The sequence below is a fragment of the Pararge aegeria genome, chromosome 22 (assembly GCF_905163445.1).
Source record: "Pararge aegeria chromosome 22, ilParAegt1.1, whole genome shotgun sequence".
NCBI lineage: Eukaryota > Metazoa > Arthropoda > Insecta > Lepidoptera > Nymphalidae > Pararge > Pararge aegeria.
The window spans coordinates 7,066,140-7,093,886 of NC_053201.1; the positions used below are offsets into that span (position 1 = coordinate 7,066,140).

Sequence of the window (27,747 nt, forward strand, 5' to 3'; positions counted from 1 at the left end):
CGCGAAAAGCACGAGAATCTGTATGGTGTAATTTATAACTTCTTCAATCCTTATACTCCACACCAAACAGATCTTCGGCAATGTTCCCTCTACGCACGTTTCACTCCGAAACCTAAGCATCCTCAGGAGATGTTGACTTTACAATGAATAATTGTTAAGTGAAAAATTCCCTCCCTGGCGCAGCGGTGAGCGCGCTATGGTTTGAAGTGGGAGCCCCTGGTCCGTTAATTACCATCCTACCGACAGAGGTGCCGCAAAGCGATTTCGAGTTCCGGTACGATTTCGCGTAGAAAACGTTTAGGGGTTGAGTACATATCCCCTAACAGGTTAGAACGATACCATTTAAGATTGCAGTCAAGGGCTAACTTGTAAAAAAAAAATAAGCTACTGATCCCCTTGCGCCGTAACGCACTAAATCACTAAATATCCCTTGGAAGTATGTTTTAATAGAATGCAGCCATCGGTTCAACGCGTTAAACACGGTGAGTTTTTTTTTTTATTTTACAAGTGGCTTAGATAATCTGTCCAATGTATACTATTAATTGGTAAAAAAATATTAATAAAGTTACATTAAATGTTTTGGGTATAATAATCATCCCAATTCTTTAGTAAGCGCCGCGGTGCGGAGGCGGTTTCAGTTCAACCAACTGCGGTGGTCTCATGCTCCAGAAATTAAAAAATAGAATACGGTCCTTAATCTAAATGCGTAATGACTTCATAAGAAATTAATGTTTTATTTTGAATCATTAGTTGACTAAACTTAAATTATTTTGAATATTGCTTTGAGTTACTATAGTTTGATTGTTTATAGATTATAATATATAAAACTATAGTAAAGTGTCGATGTTTAACGATTGAAAAAAAATGACTGTACGCAGTAGGGACAATTAATTAAACGCATTCGTTACCTAAACGTAACGCAGGTGGAATACTAGCATGAGGCAATAATGGATGTGAGAGCAGAGTTCAGGGAATAGGTACGTGGTCGCCGGCACTGGCGTGCTGAACAGTGAACGGTGTTTTGGCGTACGTCACGTCAATGCAGAGATATGCCGCAGGCCGAGCCAGATGCGCGCGCAATACCTCGCGCCAATAACTCGCCGCAAAACACGGCAAGCGCGCGCCTTCACAGTCCACCCTATCGATGCACGGTCGAGTAAAACGTGCACACACCCGATACAAAGTGAAAATTTTGTGTTAAATCAGTGAAAATATTTTGTAACATCGTTAAGTTGGTTGTATCGACACAGCTTCCTCTGCGTTGTTTAATTTCATGTGAGTACCCGTGAAGTGTTTCAGTTATAAAAATATTATTGTAATAGCTGCACCTATGTTGTAATTATTTATATTTTATGAAGGAATGAGATGTATAATACCTGTATAGGTGGATATATACTATAGGAAAAAATACAAAATATATTTTAGTCATGTTCCTAAAAACCCTACCTAGGAGCCAACCTAAGTCATTAAACTATGTATAACCAAAAGAGTAGGTCCTGCCTCAATCTATTTCTCTTTTATTTTTCTATATGCTATGTACCTACATATAACGATTATGTTAGAAAACCTAAATAGTTGATGTCAAATTGATTGTAGTCAGGATTAATCTCTGAAACTACTGAACAAACTTAAAAAATATAAAAACTACCTAGCTTAAAAAGTTACAAAAGTCCCGGAGTAATTATGGCTCTTTTAGTTTCCTTTAAATGCTACTGTGTCCGTCCAACAGTCTGTCACCCCCGATTATTTATTTTACAAGGTACGGAAAATATTTTAATTTGCCATCGGTTATAAATTTTACTTCTTTTTCGGTAGACAAATGTAATGCCATAAATTCCGGTAAAATATGTTCTTTTTTATTAATCCCCACAGGATCTTTTGCGTGTATTTCATACATACACATAGGAAAGGCAGCCCTGAATCCTAACTTAATGTTATAAATACGAAGGTGTGATTGTTTGTCCTTACTTAGGACGTGAGGTTCTTAAAAAGGACAATCGACTGGATTTTTGGCATAGAGCTAGTTTGAAAGTACCTACGGAGAGTACCATAGGCTACTTTAGGTTCCGAAGACACATCAAAGTCTCAAGGATGGTTTAAAACAAATACGTATTTTTGTACTAAAATTCGTCCATCATTTACGATTTAAAACATCAAACTTCTAAGGGTGGTTTTCAGGAAAATTGGTATTTTTGCATCCTTTTTTACATCCTCACAAAACAACCAATCGACTTGATTTTTGGCATAGAGACAGTGGAAAGGACGGATAGTAACGTAGGCTTACTTTCGTCGTGCAAAAATATGAAATTTCCATTTTTATTACAATTACGTGTACAGTCTTATTTACCACTGGTTACAACACAGGGCGCAGCTGGAAATTTATATAATTCGTTTATTAGGGCAATCCTCCATTTTACGCCATCTTATTGCCTATCTACCCTAGAAACCCTGTATACGCCACTGTATAGGATATTATGAAACCAAGCATCATCATCGTTATCAACCCCTGTCCGGTCCATTAATAGGGGCATGGTTCTCCTCTCAGAATGAGAAGAATTAAGGCCGTAGTCCACCACGCTGGCCGTTTACGGATAGGTGTACTTCACACTCCTTTGAGAACATGGAGAACTTAGTATTTCGTCCTTAGGTATGCATTCACCACGCTCTATATCTTCACCATTCAAGCTAGTCGTATTTAATTTCTTAAAACGCACATAACTACAAAAAGTTAAAGGTGCCGGGGATTGAAATTGGTCGGCGGCCGAAGCCCTAACACAATCGCGTGCGCGTGCGTATGTGTGTATGTCTATGTGAGGCATCGCATTACCCGAACGGATGAACCTATTTTGATTTCTTTTTTTTTATTTAAATATGACCGCCGGCATAAAATGGCGGATTAGATACATAATTTATCACGAGTCCCTCAATATGGGTGTCAAATGAAAGGGCTTTTATAGTAGAATAATATGAACTATATTAAAAGCCGGGGTTGTTTAAATTTTTAATTTATACATATAATATTGTTATTGAAATGGATTTACACTATATGTATCAAACCATACATAGTACATCATTGATGGGTAAGTAGGTGCCTACCTTGCAGTTTGTTTACGCAAACATTGGCATGCCTTACACCAAGCTGTTTATAAGTTTGAAACAAACCGTCATTAAATGCCTAAGTTAATTTAGAACATTTGGCAAATGTAAATCTTCATGGTTGCTTTGTATTTGGTATATAATTATACGTATAAATATAATTATACGTTCAGTCACTTGTACTTTTTTATCATAAAAATGCAGAAAGATGGCTTCAAAGAAAGAAAAGTCTTGCTTCTATACGATTTATATAAAATATTACGGTAGGCAGTGTTTTTGTGCATTGCACGCCACTGAGCCTACGTTAATCATCATCATTTCAACGAATAGATATACCTAATATCATATAGATATGAAGCAGTAGACATTTTGTGTGATTTCCAAAAAAAGGATTTTGCTTAGTTACGGAGTTAAAAACACATGTTAGCATTTATAATATTAGTAAAGAAAGTGTATTGTAATTAATTAAAAAAAAAAACATATTGAAACAAAGATGATCGCTATAAAGCATTTTTAATGGAGTTACTAATATCGCCTGACGCAAGAATAAAAAAGGCCTACTTATTTGAATAAAGAATTTTAATAATTTGGATTTTCTCTTCTACTGCTAGTTACAGTAATTTTGTAAAGTGCGTTAATAATTATTAAACTTTTGATAACTGTAACTTGTTATGTGCCAGATATTTTATCAAATTAATAAAAATCGCTAACGAAAGTGGTAATAAAGTTCTTATTTAATTAATGATTGAAATATTTTTTATATTTTATACTAAGCTAAGTTTGACATGACAATGTTTTAGTGGAGATTTTGATACATATACGGCTGCATAAAAAAAACGGTACCTTATGGTGCCCTCATTATCACTAGTTATCGCTACCGACTTTAATACGAGATGTCTAACGCATTGTTTAAACTTTAAGCTAATATTGTTAGATTCAAAATTACTTTCCCTGAAAATCGCGATAAGAAAGCTTAACTCAATAACTGTCGTTTCGATTCGAAATAATAGTCGATTGTTTATTTGTAAAATATTTTTTTTCGTTTTTTTTCGTCCAAAGACTATACATACATAAATGTACTACATAAAGAGCTACTGCAAAATACAACCCCGTATGTAATATGTATGTACCTTTTCAGCCTTTACACAATTGAACGCTTTTCTTTGAAAAAGCCTAGGTGGTAAGTATTTCATGCTTCAACAGAGTGCAATGCATATAGCCACTATCGGCTTTTCACACTCAGCAAAAATTTTCACATGCTCCTCACTTCATAAACTCTCACTATTTGAAAACAGGCTATTTGTTAATTTACATTAAAATAATAACCAAACTACTAATAGTACTGTCGTATAAGGCTACTCGTACTTACGTAACGGCTTCTTTATATAAGATAAAGAAACTGAACCAATTTTAGGTACTATTCTTCCGTACCTACTCTTTACCTTCTTTTACGTTTTTTTTTTTTAGTTAATACATGAAATTCTCATGTCATTTCGGGGACATATTTATAGGCTTGACCATTTCTTTAGAACTTTTTTTTGAATATTCGGTAGGTATTCGAATCTGTCGTAATCTATTTTATTCAACCCCTTGATAATAGGCCGAATAAATAAAAATTAATAGTGACCCACTAGGTACTAAATTTTTTCCGCAACATTTTTTCTTTTTATTTATTTCATAATTTTGCATCCGAAAAGAAAAAAAACATCATAAGCGCGGACGCAGTCGCGGGACTACAGCCAGTATTCTATAAAATAGCTGTACAGGTACAGTCCATTATCTATAACTTGTCCCCTATAGTATGTTCATAATAAAGGTTATGGTGAATGGACTGCGTTGTGTATGGACTGTACGTACATTATAGCATTGTATTTTATTTACGTGTACTTATTTATCATCAAGTGTACGTGTTAACTATTCTAACTTCTAATAATTAGTAATGTTTCTAGGTAGGTACTGTCCACGATTATTAACTTTGTAATGTCGTATTGTTATACTACAATAGTCCGTGTCGTCTTAGTTATTAAAGATCTCTATGATAAAAGTAGGTGCCTTTTTGCTTGATGCTTGATCTGCTGATGAATGAAATCATTCGAATCATTGAAATCGAAAAACCATCGATTTTGGTCATTCGATTGATGACAACAGCGGGCATAAAGTCATATTCTCATAAGGTACTGAAGGCGTCAACTATTTCCTTCTTAATCCACCAATCCGCGCCATCCCAGCGTGGTGGATTCTGAAATAGACTCTTTAGAAACATTGTGGGATGAAAACATCTCTCATCTATGCTCCTATATACTTAAGAGGCAACCGTGCCTTATAACTGCTGAAAGCTAAAGTTAGCTTCAAATAACGTATGAAAGTAAACCCAATAAGTATAAGACACGAGTTAAACTTGAACTTATCTGTGCCTCCTATCACAGTAAAATATAAACATAATAAACAGGGTGGAATTTTGAATTAATAATGTAGGCAGTAGTGATTCTTCTGTTTTGGGCTTGAACGCCATCTTGCTGTAGAATTATTTAGTTTCGCTCTTGCTCGGTAACCATTTTACTCATCTCTCGAGATCCAGTATTTCAGGATACTTCACAGTGTTTAAATGACCTTCGTACACGTGGACTAACACGATCATATTTCCCATAATTCCGCACCAAACATTGAAAGAAAATCTTACTTGATTGTTAGTTTCGTGAACACGAACAGGATTCAGTCGAGACCAATAGTGGTTTTTGCGACGATTGTACATGCTGAAGTTGGTTTCGTCGGACCATACTCAACTCAAAAAATTAGGGTTACAGACAATTTTCCTCAGCGTGTTTTGGCAAAATCGTAATTGTCTCTCCCCAGGATGTTATTTATGCACCAACCGACCTTCACGATAACATTTAGTAACTTTTACAGCACTTTAAGTACGCGAGTATGGGTTGTGCCTAATTCTTCCGCAGTATATCTGCTTGAAGCCTTCGGAAATGATGACGAAGAATGACGGCCTTCAAAGTATGTTAAAACATTGAGATCAAAATCAAAATAGATTTGCTGAAGAATTGGCTGTTACTTTTTGAAACTACCCGAATTCTTTTAATTTTCTACCGTCTACGGTAACTAATTTCTATTTTTTTAGCTTTAGTAAGTCCTTGTTCCATAGTTAAAGGTTATTGATTTTTATGGATAACGAAAAACAGCAACTGATAGTTTGAAATCACGTTTACGTGTAAGTTCAAGCGGTACAAAATTATTTTATAAAAGTGTTACTTCACAATTTCGATTTCGGCGTTTTACCTGTCATTTATTTCAGAACGGTCAGAAGCCAATACACTAATTAAAATAGATAAAAAAAGCACAACAAAACGGAAAAAAACATAACAATTAACCAATATAAAAAAAAGAACTAAAAGAAATTTACCTACATTTACACCGACTTCTCGCAAAACTCCAGACACTCGCGCATGATCTTTATCATGTGTCATGTGGCGATACCACATTACACTTTCTGCGTTCAACGCTAGATGCAGTTTTATTTATTGACAGTTTGTATTTATTGAAATGAAAGAATGTAAATAAAAATACGTTTTTCATAGTACATGAATCATTATCATTAGATAAATATTTTAGCCAGGTCACAAATACATAGGTATTCGTGTTTTTTGACACTAATAAGTTGGTCTTCGCTATCGCTACACCTGACAAATTATCGTTTTCACATAATGTAGGTAAAAGACAAAAAGATAAATTTCTTAGTAAAACACAGCGATAAGCAAGTGCATGTAAAATGTTGTGAAGTGCAGCAAATGTCCAATTAGCTTCAGTGCGCGATTAGCTATGGTTCCAGAATCAATTATTGTCAGCAAAAATCGATGTTTAATGAGAAGCCAAATAGGTGCATAATATTAACATAATAAGTGATACATAATAGTAACATAATAATTTCTGTTTTGATCTCGGGATGTTAGTTAGGTGTTGGTAACATATCAACCGATTACCTACAGGGCACAGGTCTCTTCTCACAGTGCAGAGTTCAGGTCACTGTCCACCACTCTTACCCAGTGCGGTTGATGGACTACACACCTTATAAAACATCATTGAGAACTCTAAGCTATGGAGATTTCTTCACGATGTTTTCCTTTACCGTTGAAGCAAGTGATATTATAATTAATACAAACTTAATACACACGTAAATTGTAAAAGTTAGATGTTCTTGCAGGCATTCGAACTCGGCCCACCGAATGTCAATCCCCAGTCCTACCTACTGGGATATGATCATATGACGTCAGTAGTCACCGCCTGAGGTATGTGGGCGATGAGACGGGGGAGGGCGTGATTGAGTATTGACAAGACGCACGTGTAATATTTAAGGACAGATAAACCTAAGGATAGAATGGTAGAAGTAATTTTTATTTTTAGTCTTAATTAATGTAATAAGTAATTTTTATTTTTTAATATTTGCTTTTTTACTTTCCTTGTCAACCTTTCGACTGAGAAAAAGCTGTGTACATTGTAAAAAATATTTTTCACTTGCCGTGTAATTGACAGACCCATTTTAGAATATTTTATTTCATGTGGGTTTGAAAAAAACTAGCACAAACAATTCAGTGGTGTAACCGTAGCGGTGGTCGAAGGCACACTAAGTTCGCTCTGACGTCTGTCTACCTCCCCCTTCCTGCCGCTCACATACATACCTAAAGCGGTGACAAGCGGTTGCGCGCACTCTAGCCACGCCCGAAGCCACTCATCAGACAAAATCAGAGAAAATTAATAACCAAATTGCCCCCGCCAGGATCAAACTTGGGATCTCCCACTTATAAACAACCTCGGAAGTCTTCAATTCTATTTATAAGAAACCGTGCATTTTTTTCAAGATAAAAGTACCATCCGGAGTATAAACTATCTCTGTGCAAATAAGACAAACCAACTAACATATTCGTACTTCCTTACATGTATATTACGAGTAGGGATAAGATAAGTATTTACGAATAGATAGGGTTTGTGTAAAAGTTGTAAATTTATAAAATAAGGGTAAATATTAAACCGGATAAACAGTATGGGGACGTCAGTCAGTGAAAAATAGATGAGCTCGCAAGGTCGACACAAAACGGTTGCTTGTATGTAGAGACCGCCTGTCTTCGTATAGAGTTACCGTTGAATCAAGGTAATATGCCTATCTAGTTGGACTCAGTTCGGATTTTTGTGAAATTGCAGCTGTAACATTACAGCTTTCAAATGTCAAATGTGAATTTATTTTAGTCTTCGCTACACATATATATTATAAAGAGGTATCATTTATATCTATCTATCTTGTCTTCTATATATATAAAAGAGAAAGTGCGTGGGTATGTTCCGTATATGCTCCGAAACGGCTGGACCGATTTTAATGAAACTTTCAGGGAATCTCCGGATTGATCTGGTGAGTAATCCTGTAAAGTTTGGTGACGATCGGAGCACTCCTATTTTTGAACTGTCAAACTGTCAAATAGGTACAGCTTTTATTTACTATGATGATATTCTATTGTTGGGTGTACATGGGTGTAGATAATGATCTTCACCCGCTCGAGAAGAGAATAGAAGAGAATGAATACGGAGATAAATAAATGATTTAATATATTATGAGACTTAAATTAAAAATTTAATGATGTAAGTTTATTGTTTAAATAAAACAAAGCAAAATCTAGCTCGGCGAAGCGGGCTGGGTACGCTAGTATATTATAAAAGGGTGAAGTATGTGAGTTTGCGAGATTGGCGCTGATCTCAGGAACTGCGATGCGTAAACGTTAAGCCAAAATTACGGGAGTATGTAGTAAGTTTGACAGAATTTCCTCTTTAAACGTTCTAATAATAGTCCGCGACAGCATAATATGACTATTTGACTCATAAACAGACAAACTCGCGAGGAACCGCTAGTGTTACATAAACATGGACTAAATCTTAGACTAAATCCAAGGAAACAAGATTACTTTGAGATTCATATCCTACACAAAATATGAATTACTTATTTATCTTCTACTTGCCCTTATCCCACTTCATGTGGGGTCGGGCCGAAATGTTTTCTTGCAACTTGAAAAAATACCCGCCATCTGCTTTCGGTGTTGCAGTTGTTATATCATCCTTTAAAAGCGGTAAAGAACTATACCATACTTCTGAAATAAAGATACGATACTTCAGTCTTGCATTGAGAATCAGACGGCGAAAATATACCACTGTGTCTTAAGACGTTATAACTTTGCATCAGACTCATTGTAATATTAAGCTAAAAATATTAATTTCATTGAATTCTTGCTTAGATCTCTTAATTAGAATTTATTCATACAGATCTTTGTTTAGACTGGTATGCTGTGCACTTATGATAAGATTGTTCAGAAGGAAGCACACCATCGCTCTGCTTTCATCCCTTAGGAAGTATTAAATTAACTTATAAAAAAAAAAAGGTAATCTGGTGTGTGACTTTCCTAAGAGTCCTCTCTGTGTATCTACAGTATGAATTTTAGCTCCATTTAGGCGAATATTTTAAATGTTCCGAGTTTATATTTGTAGCCTTAAGCTTTATATTAAAAAATATAACTGATAACTGTTTATCTACCTAGTAATGTACTTATCAGTATCAGTTACTTAATTTATTATCAGTCTGCTATCAATATCATGCGATATCCCAACTATATGGGTATATTCTATTTACCCACCTACGCACCCAGTAATGGTCGGTCCTAAGTAACTGTAAACAATGGAAAACTATTTGGTACATAATACTTTATTTTTTTGGTAATCGGTGGTAGCCTAGTGGTTAGAGCGACAGCCACCGAGGTATACTGAGGAGGATACCTAGTTGGATGTACCTTTTACTTTTCACAACACTAGCATTTTTTACTTGAGAAATTAAAATATCACTGGCTTTAACTGTTAACAAAAACATCACAAGAAGGCCTACACGGGTCAAGGTGTCAGAAGAATTCTAAACACGGCCTTTACCCAACCCTAACCCTGAAAGTCCATGGCGATACCCAGGTCCTCTCGCCTCGAGCTTATCGCTGAAGACCAAACTCAAATAAGGAGCCCATGTCCACTAGCGTCTTTCACACGCGACCTTTATCTCCAGCAAATAGCACCGTTACACGGCAGACCACCTGAAGGGCGTCCACTCTCTCGGAAGCTCTTGCGATCACCCTCACTAACACGGCATTCGCAGGTGAGGTTTCTGAAAACACGCCTTGCGACATAAACACACAACGACAAGCTTGTCACCCACAGGTGGGAGGATCTAGAACTTGACACTGAATTGACCTACAAAAGATATTATGCCTCAGTCTCGAGAGGTTCAACGAACAAAATTACGCTGATTATCATCCGTAAAAAGCTCGAGGGTCCTAACCCCGCTCATCCAAAGCCATCCGTAGAAGAACACAACCTGTCTATTTAATTCTTACCATATAATGGACATTCCGTTAAAAAATGTCAACTCGATCGCGTGGTATTTACAAATTCTTTTAGCGACCCAATTGTAGTTTTCAACGTGTGATGCGCGCGCGCCGTTTGACAGATGTAGTCCACGATAATGGTGAAAGCCCGACAATATCCATGTGGTGTTGCACAATCCAACCTAATTTTAGTTATAGAATACAACCAAATCGTTCTAAATGGATTCTAATGTTTATAGCATTTTGCCGTATGATATACATACGTCTTAAGCAATGTATTATCAGCCAGTCTTGTAGGGCAAATGTGTGAGGTGGTTCATAAATCGTAAACATTTGCAATTATCAAAATATGGATCGTTATAGGTAGATTCTTAATGTGTGTTGCAAACCTAAAAATGATTCCGACCGGTTTCGAAGTACTGCTTACCTCAACATATTTGACGTGGAAAAGGATGGCATTATTTTTAGACCAATCGATTAAGTTTGGTTTAGGCATTTATGGACACCAGAATTGGCACCATTTGTTCGTTTCATTTAGGATTTGCGTACTTAGTTAATTACTAATGTACCTAAAGACATAAATACACGAATCTTGATTTGACAAATTATAAGTTAGTAAATTAAATAAGTTTAAAGAAGTTTTGAGGATAAATATGTACCTGTATAAACTCAACACTTCGTCATTCAAATTATTTTTTCACAGGCGCGTATGAACTTTTTATACATATTTTTTTACAATATAATATTAGATGACGACAATACGGTACCTACAACACTGTTGTAGGTACACGTACTCTACTGTGTAAATTTTCTAACATGCGGCCCTCATTATCTTCATACAATAAGGTGCACTCATATGGAGAGGACCGGAATACAACTGTCAAAAAAGAAGACTAGATAAAACTAAAAAAGTGCGTTTGTCAAAAAACACAAGAAAGAATTATGATTTGCGAATAAACTAGTCTAGCAGTTTTTATGTCCGTCATGTGGCGTATCATCTTTACCACATACCAGCAGTAGAAATAAGCCTGTACGATATATTACTTACATGACCCCCCTGATGATTACAATGGGACCCCCATTGAAGTGTAGCATCTAACGTAATTCCTAGAAAAACTGCCGTATCTATCAGATTCAATTCCTCATTATTCCTAAGTAGTAAAGTGGTTTTCACATGTTTAAAATTTGGTAATGTGAATTTTATGCACTTGGTTTATTTCCATTTAGAACGAAATTATTGGCTTCGAATCACTGTACTACTTTAGCGAGACAGTTGTTTACATCTTCAAATCTAATTCACGTCGATACATTTTTAACATAAAAAACAAAACACCAACAACAGCAAACAAAACCATCCTTCGATTGCCCTTAGCAAGGTAAGGAAGGTCATTAATATAAATAATAGGGTCATACCTAACAGTGATGTATAGAACTATGCCTTCATGAGGTGCTTTTTAACGATTTTCCGTTTTCACCTATTCTCATGTGAGATATTTTAAATTTTATTATCGTATTAATCCTTTCGATATATCGGTATGGTGATAGCCCAGTGGGTAGGACTTCGACTTCACTTTATACTTCACTTTCACTCTAACTTTTAGTTACGTGCGTTTTTTAAGCAATTAAAATATCACTTGGTTCAACGATGAAGGAAAACATTGTGAGAAAACCTGCATGCCTGAGAGTTCTACATAATATTCTCAAAGGTGTGTGAAATCCACCAATCCGCACTGGGCCAGCGTGGTGGGCAATGTGCACATAAACATATGCCTTAAGTCTTAACCCCGTCTTATTGTAGGAGGAAACCCGTGCCTTCTAGTGGGCTAGTAATAGGTTGATATGATGATATAATTAACCTTTTATAAATACGACAAGGTAAACAAATAAAATAATTGTTATCCTGTTATAATGTTTCGATTGTGACGGTAAAGTACACGTTACATCCGACACGAAAGCAGTTTGAAAATGCACCGACCGCCCTGATTTAATCTTTTAGACTCCCTGGCGTGTAGGTATTATGTAACGTACCTAAGTAGCTACCTATATAAACTTTTTAAATATAACAGTGAGTACGGATGAGCGTGTATAACCATTCAAATAAGTATGGTAGTAACCTATACCTACCTATAATTTTTCTGTTCTATTATCGTCCGTTCTCAAATCACTATCAGAGTATGCAATTGAATATACTTAAGTACTCACTTTAATTAATATAAAATATTAAAGTGGGATATTCTGGATTCAATCCTATGTACGTGTCAAATAATTCATCATCATCATCATATCAACCGATAGATGTCTGCCATTCCCATTGCCATATGAGGCCCATAGTTAGCGACCATGTTTCTGAACCATAGGTCATCACTGGCAACACGCACTGTTCGAAGACTTTGGTCTTGAGGCACCGAGGGATTTTTGACGAAATCATAATCATATATACTAATTAATTTTAAAGAAAATCTTTGTGGGGCATCTATTATGTACCACAATTGGGACTCCTTGATTTGATAGGAGTATGATCAACCATCTATCTTATTACAAAATTGTACTTCCACCGCCGTTATACTGTACTTTTGAGTGTTGTTTTTGTAGGATGTCTAAGGGAGAACATCTTTTTTGCTTTTTAACATATAAGATAAACAACTTTGTGTATTTCGCTTTTAGCATATTATAACATAATCAAAACGGTGATAGCCTAGTAGTAAGGACTTCGGCTTAACATCCGGGGGGCCGAGATGGAATACATATATGCACTTGTTCGACCTCTGACTTTTTTAAGATATGTGCGTTTTAAGTAATTGACTACTTGCTTAACCGGTGAAGGAAAACATCGTTAGGAAACCTGCATGCCTAAGAGTGCTCCATATTCTCAAAAGCGTGTGAAGTCTGCCGTGTGTGGTGGTGGAATGCGGACTGAGCCCTTCTCATTGTGGGAGTATACCTACTCGTGCCTCGTAGTGAGCCGTTAATGGATTGATATGATGTAACAGAGTTTCCCTACATATAGCCCACCACATCCCTCTTTCGGAGGAGGCTTTTTCAAAGCTATGAGCCATTAATAATGATTATTAAGACTTACGCGCTCCTTATAACTTGAAACTAAACATCTAAATTGTCACGATTATTTCAAAAGTTTAGATAAGGACACTAACATCTAAGTCGGATAACGCTTCAACAAATCTTCCCTTATCTCTTTATAATATAAAGCTTAACCTATTCCTGAAAATTCCCAATTCCTATATCCCAGCACAATAATAGGTAGAAATTTATCATATCGCAAGAATAGCCACATGCGTCTGCATAAATGCAATAATATTGTTATCAAAATATATACCTACTCCGACAACATTTCTTACTGGATATAAAATAGAATACACATATTTGCATAGATTTAACATATAATTCAATGCATTATACTGTACGTATTTGTATATTATTTACTAGTAGCAAGTCAATATCTATGGAAGATTTGCAAGTTATAAACATCCAAGGTGATTGAATAGAAACGATAAGAGAACAAACTTAGTTTATAGACTTTTTATATGCTTCACTACATTATTGGGTCCAAAGCTGATCACAAAAAACGATAGAGTATGCAAAAGCTGTATTCCGTATGAAATGCGTAAAAAGTTCAAAGTCTAAGAAATATAAAGACGTTAAATACAAAACGACTATTAAAAAAGACAATGAGTGAAGTAAATTATTGGAGTGTTGAGAAAGAGAATGTGCCAATCAACTTGGGTGTCCTGAAAGAGGTAAGTGTGAAGAATTACAGTAAGCACAGTGGATAGACACGGTACGTATATTAAGGTTGATACAAGACTAAGAAATATGATAGCAAGAATAATAAGAGCGTAGACTAAGGTCTTAAAAATACTGCATGGTTGTATGCCAGGCCCGACACGAGAGACGCAATCATAAAAAATAAAATGAATGCGGAAAGAATTTAAATGGCGCAGGTTTCAGACCCAAGAATGCGGGTGAAAATTTTATACTGCGAAAGTAATGTACCTTATTCCCAAGCCGGATTTAAATCAGAAAAGACAAAGAAACGATGGTCATCAGCCAACACAGATTTGGGCGACCATATAGTCGAAAAGAAAATCGTAGAATTCGAGCTCAATGCCGCGCTGCTGGCTCCATTGAAAGAAACGCAATAGTCACTGCCTACCTATACGCAATAGGAAGCTTAGACACTCTATTCGAAATCGACATTCGACTAAAAGTAGCACTGAAATCGACATAGGCTACAACGCAAAGTTGGCTGTACCTAAGTATAAATTAATGCCTAAAGTTTTAAGTCCAACAGGCCTGCTACAGCTCTACACTGGTACCTAACTAAGAACACGTGTTTTATGCACGTCGATAAAAATACATCCGCCTGATTAATATTTATAGGAATAGTGGAAATTAGAGTACTTACCTACAACGAACAATGTAGTGTTATCGTTTTTAGGATTGTGTTACGAAAATGATTAACACTAACCCTTATGATGCGATTCGTCCATCTTATAAATAGTCGTATATATATATCTATCTATATATAACATATATATAGGTACCCTTACATAGCTAGCCACGATGATTACGATGCTAGCATTAGATCTATTCTAGCTTCTCGATTGACTCATACGCGAACGAAGTCGCGAGGGTCCGCTAGTAATATAATAATAGTTTAAATTTAAAAAAATAGTATTGCGGCTCAAGCAATCCAATAAGCGCCAAGCGCTTGATGGATCTCCCGCAAAATGGGTACAGATAAGCAAGCCTCGGCGTGAAAAGCAAGCCATAAAGGAGAGATTTGGCGAGTTATCAAGGCCTGGTGGAAGGCTTTAGAGAGCGCTAATGGTCAACGAGAGCGCCAGCCAGGCTTAACCTCAAACCTTTCCGTTTTAACGTACCCCTGTAACATTGGATGAGATAGGGACCAGATAATGCATTCGATTAACCTATATTACTACAATTTCTTGTGAAAATGACGCGTTTCTAGATTAAAGGAGAAATCTATGAATTGATATAAATATTTTAAGCCGCATATAAAAAATGATTCAATTATCTACGTTATCTTGCCGCGATAGCAACGTAGGTAGGGGAATAGTTAAGCCATGATACTTAGGTAGGTACCCATCCCAAAATGGGTCATCACCATAATCACTTCCTTAAATGAACCGAGACAATTGATCATTTTTCGTAGCCGAAGTATAAAACGGAACGTCACTCTGCTGCCTATCTGTCCGTCAGTATGGCACGGATCTAATGAGCTAGCTTGTACTAACTAGACAGAATGAGGTAAAGAACGGAAAGTATAAATGTTTGGTGTAAAATGTTGATCCGAAACTGATAATTGCATTAGATACCTATTCAAGCACATTTGCTATTTATGATGGTTGGTGGTGATTTGCTAAGTTTTATTTTAATACCGCAGGATTCAATTCTTTTTCTGGGCTAAAAGTTATTGTCAGGAAGTAATCTTAGGTGACCTTGCCTTTTATCGGAATCTGTTCAGAGGTATACAAGAATCAATAACATATGAATTGGATTATGTGAAAATTATTTTTTCAAAGTTATATATAGTAAGCATACAAATTTAGAATACCTAACCATAATTTAATAACCCAGGGTGTACAGAAGATTAAACCTTTTACAGGAAATGCATGTAGGTTCCTATCGACGTTGTTTAACAATCATCCGTTTATTCCAAAGCCATATCGTGTCACCAACTTACCACTGACCTCTATTATTACCACCATGTCATAGTAAACTGGTTTTGAGTTGAACATAGTATTCATTCATAGAAGGGAGTAGGTACGTATGCCCTTTAAACAATATGAGGTGCTCTACCGTTTTGCGCAATTAACATTGTAGCTGCTTATAGCCTAAATCTACTTAAGATATACCTATTCTAAGTTTTAATGTATTGGTACGACAACAAGAATAATAGTTTTTGGGTTACAGGGATAGCCTAGTAAGGATTATTAGGACTATTTAGGACTTTGGCTTCGGCTAATTAAATAAAAAGTAAATAATGTTGTAGATCGCGTGGGAACTGCGCGAAATTGTACTTGGCCAGCGTGATATAGCGATGATGATGATGCTATATTTATTGACGTGATTTTTATTGTCGCGATATTATAACGACCTCCCCGGTGAGCGCTGTGTTTTAAAGTTGGGGGTCCCGGATTCCATTCCCGGAAAAAGCTATTTGGGAATTCGGAATATAATTTCTTAATTCTTCGGTCTGGTTCGGCATTGGCTAGTTACCACCCTACCGGCAGACGTGCCGCTAAGCGTCTTAGCGTTCCGATACGATATCGCTTAGAAACCGAGTATACTACTGAAATACTACCCCACAGGTTAACCCGCTACCATCTTAGATCATCATCTTCACTTTGGGCTAACTTGTAGTCTAATAAAAAAAAAATCACCCTTCAATGCGATAGTATTAGGCGAAGGCTGATAAATTTACAGCTAAGTTAGATAGTACTACCTATATTTTCGGGTTCATGAACTTGACGTTACCAGCGACGCAGCCGCGTTTCTCGAGGCGCTAATTTAAAACCGTTTTGTCAGTAAACTTATAACTATAGTAGGACCCACGTATATATGCTGCCAGATCATTATATAAATTATAGTATGGTTGTTAAAAAACTATAGCAGTAATTTTGAAATGATTAGTTCACAGCATGTTAATCTTTATCGTGCCCATCTGTGTATGTGCACGCAAGTTAACCTTCATCGTTGATGCAAGTAATTTGTAATGGCTTAAAAGGCACATATTATATTCGTGCCGGGGATCGTACATTGTCCCACCAAAATAAATATAAATAGGTAAATAAATATACTACGACAATACACACATCGCCATCCAGCCCCAATTTAAGCGTAGCTTGTGTTATGGGTACTATGAATATTTGACTGATGAATGTTTTTTATAAATAATATACATACATACTTAGAATATACATATAAACACCCAGACACTGAAAAACATTCATGCTCATCACACAAACATTTTTCAGTTGTGGGAATCGAACCCACGGCCTTGGACTCCAATCTGGGCGCAAATCGGCCGTCAACCAAAACGAAAGTCGAAGTGTTAACTTCTTGGCTATCACCGATTCTTGTGTTAAATAACTACCTATACCTACAGATTGGATAAGCAGAATTTACTTTTTTAGTTAGTTTATATATAGTTTTGATTGACGTACCAAGCACTTGGGTCACCTGATGGCAAGTAAAAAAACAATCGCATGTAAACAGAGCAACACTTCGCAGGGCATGCAAGAAACACGTCCTGCAAAGTGACGCCCTGTGTCCATCAACCTGAAGCGTAGGCCAGTAATAACACCGGCAACCTCGCTCTTTAGACCGAAACACAGCATTGAAACAATGAATTCGACGGCCGATTGGCGCAGTTTGCAGCGACCCTGCTTTCTGAGCCCAAGGCCGTGGGTTCGATTCCCACTACTGGAAAATGTTTGTGTGAATGTGTAATACTTTCATCGGCAGCCCATGAGCATGACATATTAGTAAAATCTAGATAGATTTAGAGAAATAAGAACGCGGTGATAACCCAGTGGGTAGGACTTTGACTTCACTTTCGGGAGGCCGAGTTAGAATCTCAGCACGCACCTCTAACTTTCCTAAGTTTCCTAACTTTCCTAAGTTATGTGCGTTTAAATATCTGTTGTTTCAACGGTGAAGAAAAACATCGTGAGGAAATCTGCATGCCGGTTTGCCTGGGAGTTCTCCATAATGTTCTTAGAGGTGTGTGGAGTCCACTAATCTGCACTCGGCCAGCGTGGTGGACTACGGCCTTAACCCCTTCTCATTGTGGGAGAAGACCCGTTCCCTGTAGTGGGTCGGTAGTATGTTTATGTTATTATGATTAAATATTAATAAATAATTAATAAATATACTACGACTTTACACACATCGATATGTAGCCCCAAAGTAAGCCTAGCTTGTGTTATGGGTAATAGGATGACTGATGAATATTTTTTATGAATAATGTACATAAATACTTATTATATACTGATAAACAAACAGATTCTGAAGAACATTCATGTTGATCACACTAACATTCTCCAGTTGCGGGAATCAAACCCACGGCCTTGGACTCAGAAAGTAGGGTCGCTGCCCCGCGCGCCAATCGGCAGTTAAACCAATGAAGATGATATATAAAAATATATATTTCACAGATGTCACTGCTGCAATACTGACTTTGAGATGGGTGAGCATATAGGGCGGAAAGCGCAAGCGCGCTGAGTTGGCATGTGGGCGCGCGCGGCACGAGTGCTGCGGCGCGTAGCGCTGCTGGTCCCGTTGCTGCTGACGGCACTTGCACTGCTGCTGCTGCCGCGGCCACCGCAGTATAGCCCACCCGCAAGGTTGCCGTCGCCGCCACCACAGCCGAGGGAAGAAGCCCATATCCAGGTTCCCATAAACACCTAACAAATCTTTTTATATAAATATGGATTAAAAGCATTTTTACCAGTAGTTGTTACTTTTGCGATAAAAAATAATTGCTTCGTTAGGTTACGCTGCCTTTGATTATTATTAACATTTTATAATGATCCAATTAAACTCAGTAGTTAAATTTGATATTAATATTCAAAAAATGTTTTATTCATGTAGACCATATCATAGGCACTTATGAGCGCTCATACATAGGTATAACATGTTAACACTAATGTTAGGTGATGGTGATAACTACATTCGTTAACTTAAAACTAAAGCTAGGAGGGTTCCACAAGCGACCTGAATAACCGCGACCGCGTCTAATAAGAGCCTACTACAAACTTAGCCGGAGGTTTTTTTTGCTTATCACCATCTCACAGTTTAATTAATATTTAGCTATAAAGTAAGAGCAATTCATACCCAAGCTTTTTATCATACATGTGATCCTTATTATAATAGGAAATTACTATAAGCTTAAAATACGTTAGTAGTTACGAGTAGGTACCTACGTTTATTAAGTACAAAAATATTACACGGCCGGGAATGGGGTTCGTGTCCCCGATCAGCACAGCGTCCGATCTTTGGCCTTTAGTCTAGAGTATTTTTGTTGTCGACTTGTCGCGAACTAAACTTAAAAATGTAAGTACTGAAAAATTAAGATTATTTTTTTTGTATTACTTCTATTTTTGTTTAGAACTCCATAACTGAGGATGAGATCCAGTTAAACAGCATTAACCAAGATATTGAGGAGGAACCCAGACTGCCTTGGTTTATGTCTGGCGGCGAACAACGACCTTGGCATCACGATCCTCATGCTAGACTATTTCCAGAAGATGCACCCGGCGATGACAGGTTAGAATATCAACTTTGGTAATTTCACAGTTCATTGAACAGGATCATAAAACCGGATCCATAATAGCCATATATGTATCCATAAGTATACATAGTAACAGAACGCTAAGTAGTTCCTCAGTGCCTGAAGTCTTCGAACAGTGCGTGTTGCCAGTGATGACTTACGGAACTGAGACATGGCCGCTAACTATGGGCCTCATAAGAAGGCTCAGTAAGTCAGCGGGCGATGGAGAGAGCTTTGCTAGGAGTATCTCTACGTGATCAAATCAGAAATGAGGAGATCCGTAGAAGAACTAGAGTTACCGACATAGCTCAGCGAGTCGCGAAGCTGAAGTGGCAATAGGCAGGGCACATAGCTCGGAGAATCGATGGACGTTGGGGTCTTAAGGTGCTGGAATGGCGACCCCGCACCGGTAAACGCAGCGTAGGTCGGCTCCCAACGAGGTGGATGACATCAGGCGAGTCGCTGGGAGACGCTGAAGGCAAGCAGCCCAGGACCGTGTATTGTGGAACTCCCTACAAAAGAGCTATGTACAACAGTGGACGTCAATTGGTTGACATGATGAATAAACAGCCACGCAGTTGAATTCCATAACCTCTCATTAAATAATGATTAATAAGGTCTAACATATGTTCTAACTGACATAAAAAGAGGTTAGCAATAATTTTTGTTTTGCGATTATACTCCAAATCTATCAAAACTGATTTCCATTATTATTTTTTCATTGGTAAGGGTATCTTGGTCAACTAACCTACAAAAAACGACAAATCATACATAAGACCAAATCATTTTTAACCGAATAGTAATTGATACTGCATCATAATACTTATTATACTCCATCCATTAATTATAGGTTATATAATAAATAACCAGCGATATAATAATTCAGCGATAAGTTTTAGATTATTTAGATAATTCTTAATCCTTTTCTCATTTACAGAATCGTTGAACAATTAACTTATACGCTACCAAAAGATGAGGAAGTACCAGTAAAAAAGATATTATTGGCAAATGGGTTAGGGACCTGGGGAGTTGCCGGTGGAAGGACAGAGTTTATTAGAAACAAGTGTCCCGTGGACGCATGCACCCTCACGGCGGATGCTAGAGAAGCCGCCAACGCGGATGCTATACTGTACAAAGATCATCACATTCCTTTTAATGTGAAACGACCTCCTAACCAGGTATTCGAAATTATTGTTTTTTTATTTCAAAAACATCAAACGTAATACCGATTCTCGTAAATAAGTACGTAAAATATGCCAATCTGAAAAAATTAAGTTTACATGCTTGGTAAATCTAACAAATGTTTGTCTACGTGATTCATAATCTTTTATGAATCACGTAGACAAACAAACATTTTTTATGAAAATTTCATAGTTACCGACAGCTCATCGTGTCGCTAAGCTGAAGGCAGTGGGCAGGGCACATAATTCGAAGAAAAAAGTCATCGGGGTCCGTCATTGCTGATATGGCAGTGTTTATCGAAAGCGTTCGTATACGCTGAGCGTTTTTTTTTTATTCCACTTCAAGTCAGCCCTTGCAATCTCACTGCTGGTTAGTGAAGATGCAATCTAACATGGTAACGGGCTGACTTGTTAGGGGTATGGCGGTTTTTTTAACCCTTTATTTGCTTCTAAGCGCTTAGCGGCACGTTTTTGTCGATAGGGTGTTAACTAGCTACGGCTGAAACCGCCTACCAGACCAAACCAGAGAAAATTTTAAAATTATAAATTCCTAAACCGAACCAGGGGCCTCCATCTTAAAAATAAAGCGCTCGCCACTGCGCCAGGGAGGTCGTCATAAGGGGTCTAGGTCTACCTATCCACTAAAAAAATACCTATGTCCAGGATAAACGTTAGGGATCGCTATATAACGCCAGGGTCGCCACAGGATCATTATACCTATATTATTAACCGCTAACTGCATTTACAGATTTGGATTCTCTATTATTTGGAATGCCCATACCACACGGCATCCCTCAGGCCCACATCATTAGACGTTTTCAATTGGACGGCGACATATCGCCGGGATTCAGACATTGTCGCTCCTTACGAAAAATGGGTGTACCACGATACTCTGTTCACAGAAAAGGAGCCAGAGAGGAATTATGCAGCAAATAAAACAAAGAAGGTATTATTGCGACTCTGTTATCCGTATTTATATAACTCTAAATACTTACTATAAAACAAAGACTCTTTCCGCATCTGCCCGTTTTATCCGCTAACTCTTTTTGATGAGATCTTCATCAAAGTTAGGATAATTTTTCACCAATGGGTTATCCTTCTTCCTACTATAATAATTTATATAATATATGTTAAAGTATAGATGGTTGTTGATCAATCTAAGGATTTGAATGAAATTTGGCATGAACGTGATAAAAAATAGTTACCATAGGCTACCTTTTCTCCCGATTCCTTAAGTAGTTCCCGAGGGGAAATAGAAAATAGTTTACGAGGTAAGCGGCGGCCAGACAGCTTTGAAATTTGGTATGCATGTCACCTACGCTATGGAAAAGGATATGTACTCTCTATAACGATCTCTCGAAAAGTTCCCGTGGTAAGATTAAAAATTTTAATGAGCGAAGCTTTAGACCTAATTCTGAAGTCCACGCAGACGAAGTCGCGGGCAGAAGCTAGTATTATATAAAGTCTAATTAAGTTTCTTTGTAAGTACAAAAATAATAATTTGCAATCAAGTCACCGAAAAATAAATTTACATTAAATTTATTTCACTCTTTTCTACCAATTTATAACCCTAGGAAGCTGGGGTAGGTCGCCTATTAAAGCAATAATTAGGTAATCAGTTAAGTAAATGGATACGACATAGGTAGAATTCCAGCAAAATAAATTTAATCTCTCAGCAAGATTAAAGAATTTTATGAGGCCTTGCCCGTATGCCGGTTCGATTAATTTTATCGATAAAAATAAAAATGAGATACGTTTTCAATTTATGAGTAATTACTTCACCTCAATAAAATATTAAAAGTATTACACTTATCGTTTCTATCCTCATACCTATTTTATTTATCGGTGTATTATTGACAATAATACACTTTATTTGAAGTTTTTATGATATGAATCGGGGTCTATTCAGTTATACGGTCAATAGGTACCGTACATTACCGGTCTCAAAAAAATCGCACTCAATGTCAGCATACTCAAATTTGAGCCGAGGTCCTGGGTACGATTCGATTCGTGGGTTAGGACAAAAACGCGATTTGGTATTGGGTTATTCTCACCAGATATCCACTACCCCGGAAGAGAACAGTTCTTGCTTGTTGCGTTTATAATAAACCCTTCGCATGGATAAAAAATACTCATCCCGAGGGATCGGACGAGGCACCCAAGGCAATATAATGCGGAACGGACAGCAGCGTTCTCTGTGCTACTACTACTTATAATCTACTGCGATCATCAACCAGGCTTGCCATAATCACCAAAGATGGGTTCAACGTTGCAATAAATGTAATAAATCCTTTCAAAAGTACCTACGCTAGTATACATTGGGTTATATTATGTAGGTACGATGTATATATACCTAGAAATTTAATTGAAATTATTTCATTTCAGGTAGCATGGTTCGTTTCCAACTGCCACGCTCGCAATCGTCGGTTACAGTATGCGAGACAGTTATCCAAATTTATTTCCGTGGACATCTACGGTGCTTGCGGGTCGCACCATTGCCCACGCGCCGATCCCAACTGTTTGGAAATGCTTGATAAGGAATACAAGTTCTATCTCGCCTTTGAAAACTCAAATTGTCGCGACTACGTTACGGAAAAATTCTTTGTGAATGGTCTCCAGTAAGTCGTCTTTCAAAAATCATAAAGTAAAAATAAATTACAATAGATTCTTTGTAATAAACTACACAATATCCATGTTTACTTGGGTATTATTTGATAAAAGAAATATAAATGTATTATAGCTTTTGAGAATCGGATGTTCTGATTAAATTGTATATAAAGCATAGCATAGCATGTTTTAACGCTTTCGGGAGAATGTTGTCGTTCATTAAAGATTATTTTTATCGAAGTCATCCTACGTACAATGTCACAAAGCATCGGCTACCGGTCACGTTTAATATATTTTAAACAAAAAACATGCACTAAAGTGACATCATGACAGCCGATTGGCGCTGTTTGCAGCGATCCTGCTTTCTGAGCCCAAGGCCGTGGGTTCTATTCCCACTACTGGAAAATGTATGTGTGTTGAGCATGAATATTTTTCAGTGTCTGGGTGTTTATATGTATATTTTAAGTATTTATGTATGTTATTCATAAAAATATTCATCAGTTATCTTAGTACCCATAACACAAGCTACGCTTACTTTGGGGCTAGATGGCGATGTGTGTATTGTCCTAGTATATTTATTATTTTAATTTATCATAGAAAATTTATTAAAAAGGATAGAAAACTGTACTGACATTATACAACATATATACTTACATTATATACATACAACTATACAACATATTTATGAATTTCAGACATGATGTGCTACCGATAGTGATGGGAGCACGTCCATCAGAGTACGCAGCAGCGGCACCGCACAATTCATATATACACGTTGAAGAGTTCGCTGGGCCTGAAGAGCTCGCGGCTTATCTACGTCGCCTCGATGAAGACGACACTCTCTACAACTCATACTTCAAGTGGAAGGTACACAAGTATAATATAAGGTATAGATAAGCAAGTATTATAAGTAGTATTGGCATTTTTTGTCAATAGTAATAAAGTATCAAATAGTAGCAAACTATCTAAGAAAACGTAAAACTAAATTTTTACTATCTAAAACTAGAGCCAATTATGGCAAGAAAAGCATACTGTGTGAGGGAGTGCTGTTGTACAATAATTTACCTGAGATAATCGTTAACACTAAAAGTTTACCAATATTCAAAAAAAATGTTATTGAACATGTACAAAATACCGTTTAGTTAAGTTAATGTGACCTCTTTCCTATAAAACGATTTGTATTATCGCTCGCTAACCTTTTTCTTTAACCACCCGCAAAAAAATTTACTTTTAAATAAAATGGTACATTTGTAAAGCACTTTGAGATTTTGTATCTACTAATTTTAAAATATTATTGTATTCTCGATGTAAGTGAACTATTGTGTAACCATAACACAAGCTACGCTTGCTTTGGGGCTGGGTGGCGATGTGTGTATTGTCGTGGTATATTTATTTATTTATTTATTTATTTATTTATTTATTGTGTATTTTTTGAGAAATAAATGTCTTTAAGCCAAAGTAAACAAGCAAAGCGGGCCGTGTAGTGACGGCAGATCAAAATACAGTGGTCACCACCACTCCTCTTCCCGCGGGTGTCGCACTAGGTGACTAAGTGAATGTAATTGATGACGGGCTGCAGCGTCCCGTACTTCTACTACCATCCCCAACCCGTATCTTCTTTTACTTCTTCTTCTGTTTCCGCACTTGGTTGGTCTGGAACCGTCTCTTGTACGTATGGCCACTGATGCGGCTCCCCGCTGGATCACTCCAGCTAGCCAAGGTCACTCCAGAAACTTAGCAGGCCGCCCAGGTCGCAGAGTGCTTCATGAATTGTGTCACCAACCCGAATGCCCAGCGTGGTGATTATGGGCAATACTTTTCGTTGGGAGAAGCCTGTATTCCAAAAGTATAGGCTGTCGATGATGATGATACAAGCAACTAGGACTTTAATTTTTATGAAAAAGCATGGCAAAATAAAAATAGCAAAACAGCAAGCTGTTACAAAACCAGCATGAACATTATAAAAGCCAAACACAAATCGAAAAGAATAATAATAAAGGTTTCAGAAGCAAATTGTGATTAACGCACTTATGTGCTTTACAGGGCACAGGAGAGTTCATTAACACGTACTTCTTTTGTCGCGTATGCGCAATGGTACATGCGAACGCACGCCGGCAACGCAACGCTCACTACACCGACGTGCAAGGCTGGTGGCGTGACGCCGCCTGCACGCGAACAGACTGGCGTGCCTCGTCTCGTGACCCACCATAACCGAGCCGCAGATAAATTATTTATTACGCATTTGAAGCCTTACTAATAAAAACTGTATAGCTGGTGATTAGTTATGTTTTCTATGTCAAATAACTGTAGCCTTAGTATAAGATTTGCTCGCTCGCAATCGAGGATTGGTTTCCGCATGTGTCTATGGACTTTATAGGTACTAGTAGTACTAGTTTTAGTGCCGCAAATCCAGCACTTCTGATTTTAATTTTACAAATGTTCAGCTGAAGAATTTCAGACAAATTTGAGCTTTAAAATTATACGAGACATTTTACTCCAAGCCCCAAGATGGTATATTTCGGAACTCGAAAACGATTCCTAAATTGCGAGCGAACAAATTTTTTACTAAGGGTAAAGTTATTTGACATTCGAAAGGAGGAAACAAAACATTAAGTAACTTACACAACTTTTATTAGTCAAGGGGTTTTTATGTATAGTTTATATCATAACTCAAAAGTTATATAATATACCTAAGAGTTAAGGCAGAGCCAAGGAGAGCTAAGTTAAATAATGTTAACGTAGGTACGTGTCAACACTGCTGCAATTTATTTAAGTGACGGATGCGTAACTCCGGAGTTACCACTGGAAAGTGGCGAAGTGAGCCGAGCAAAGATGTGCAAGAATAGATCAAAATATGAATCTATTGGTACCTCTGGGTCTTGAGCACAAATGTTTTGAGCTTTACGTTAATTCATTCATTTACACTTTATTTATTTTTTTACTCTTACAAAACTACTTGCAATCGTTGTCTTAAAAGGGTTAGTATTACAGAGTCAATCAAAACAAAGAAAACTCTCACTAGTTACTCATTGTACTCATACAAATAATATCGATTGATGATATATTAGAGAGGTCGAAAAGGTGGATACTTTAAAGACACGACTTATTCTTATAAACTTATTCTAATAATTTAAGTATTGACCTACCGATCGATTATTTCCTAGAAAAATTAAAAGTTCAACTATCATCTGACCTCGCTTCCTTAAAAAAAACGCAGAGGAAAAGTAATAAATAAAAGAATTAACTCGGTTGCAAATAACAAACAAGCTTAAATTAATCACTTTTCAAAACGACGCGTTTGGAAATATACTTCATAAATGTGTTACAAATGTACCTACTGATATTTCAGATTATTTGGAATAATCTGTATTTTCATGTACTGCAGTATCAGGTGAAACTGTATGTGAACAATGTAACATATGTAGGTATACCTACATAACAGAAACTTGAATCATTCCATGTGTCATTTAAATAATTATATGTATTCGCGTCCATTATTGTATGTCCATGGCAAGTTCCAATGGTATTGTTAAAATAAGTGTTTAGCTACCCGCCGTATTATAACATAGGATATTTTAATACATGTTATAGTTGCAATGCCTCTAAAGATTCTTATAACAATAAGAATCTATAAAAGGATTAGATAAATGTGGCTTCGTCGTTAGCACAAAGTGTAGTCGTGAACGAGACCTGATTGTAGGTAATACAAAAACTGAGTCGATTTGTGTAAAAAATATATTATCCGTTTGAATGATTATTCACTCTGACCGGAAGTTTGGCTACGCCATTAATGATTTTTATAACATTTCTAATAATTTAGATAAGCATTTAAATGCGCACATCTAAGCGCTTTACGAATTTATACTTATCCTTCTTATTACTTATTTTATTTTATAATTGATTATCGCAATTTTTGTACTTAAGTTTTTACTAAATTTTTAAATTTGTTAAGTGTGCCTGGAAAAGTGACTGTATAATTGTAAAATCAGTTTTAGTGAGATCTAGATTATCACTAACATTCCATGAAGTTTAATTAATACTTAGTATGCGTAATAAGGGTACAAAAAAATATTATTTAAGGAAGTTTTTTTATTAAATCTTGTAAGGGGATTTTATTTAGTCTTAAATATTTCATTTT

At 36.8% G+C, this 27,747-nt stretch overlaps 1 protein-coding gene across 1 annotated transcript; it reads left to right on the forward strand.

Annotated features, from left to right (window-relative positions):
- The first annotated feature begins 1,058 nt into the window (after positions 1-1,058).
- Positions 1,059-27,747, forward strand: LOC120633753 (glycoprotein 3-alpha-L-fucosyltransferase A). Its single transcript, XM_039904086.1, has 8 exons — positions 1,059-1,275; positions 18,707-18,941; positions 19,660-19,817; positions 20,759-20,999; positions 21,751-21,948; positions 23,388-23,620; positions 24,305-24,476; positions 25,653-27,747. The coding sequence occupies exons 2-8, from the start codon at positions 18,780-18,782 to the stop codon at positions 25,818-25,820; spliced, it is 1,332 nt and encodes a 443-aa protein (XP_039760020.1). The 5' UTR covers positions 1,059-1,275; positions 18,707-18,779; the 3' UTR covers positions 25,821-27,747.

What these genes read in the sequence shown, in the direction of transcription:
- LOC120633753 (XM_039904086.1), top strand. Translation starts at nt 18,780, where the DNA reads ATGTGGGCGCGCGCGGCACGAGTGCTGCGGCGCGTAGCGCTGCTGGTC. An exon ending in GATGCACCCGGCGATGACAG is followed by an intron (nt 19,818 to 20,758) that starts GTTAGAATATCA and finishes TCTCATTTACAG; the next exon opens with AATCGTTGAACAATTAACTT. An exon ending in CAGCAAATAAAACAAAGAAG is followed by an intron (nt 21,949 to 23,387) that starts GTATTATTGCGA and finishes ATTTCATTTCAG; the next exon opens with GTAGCATGGTTCGTTTCCAA.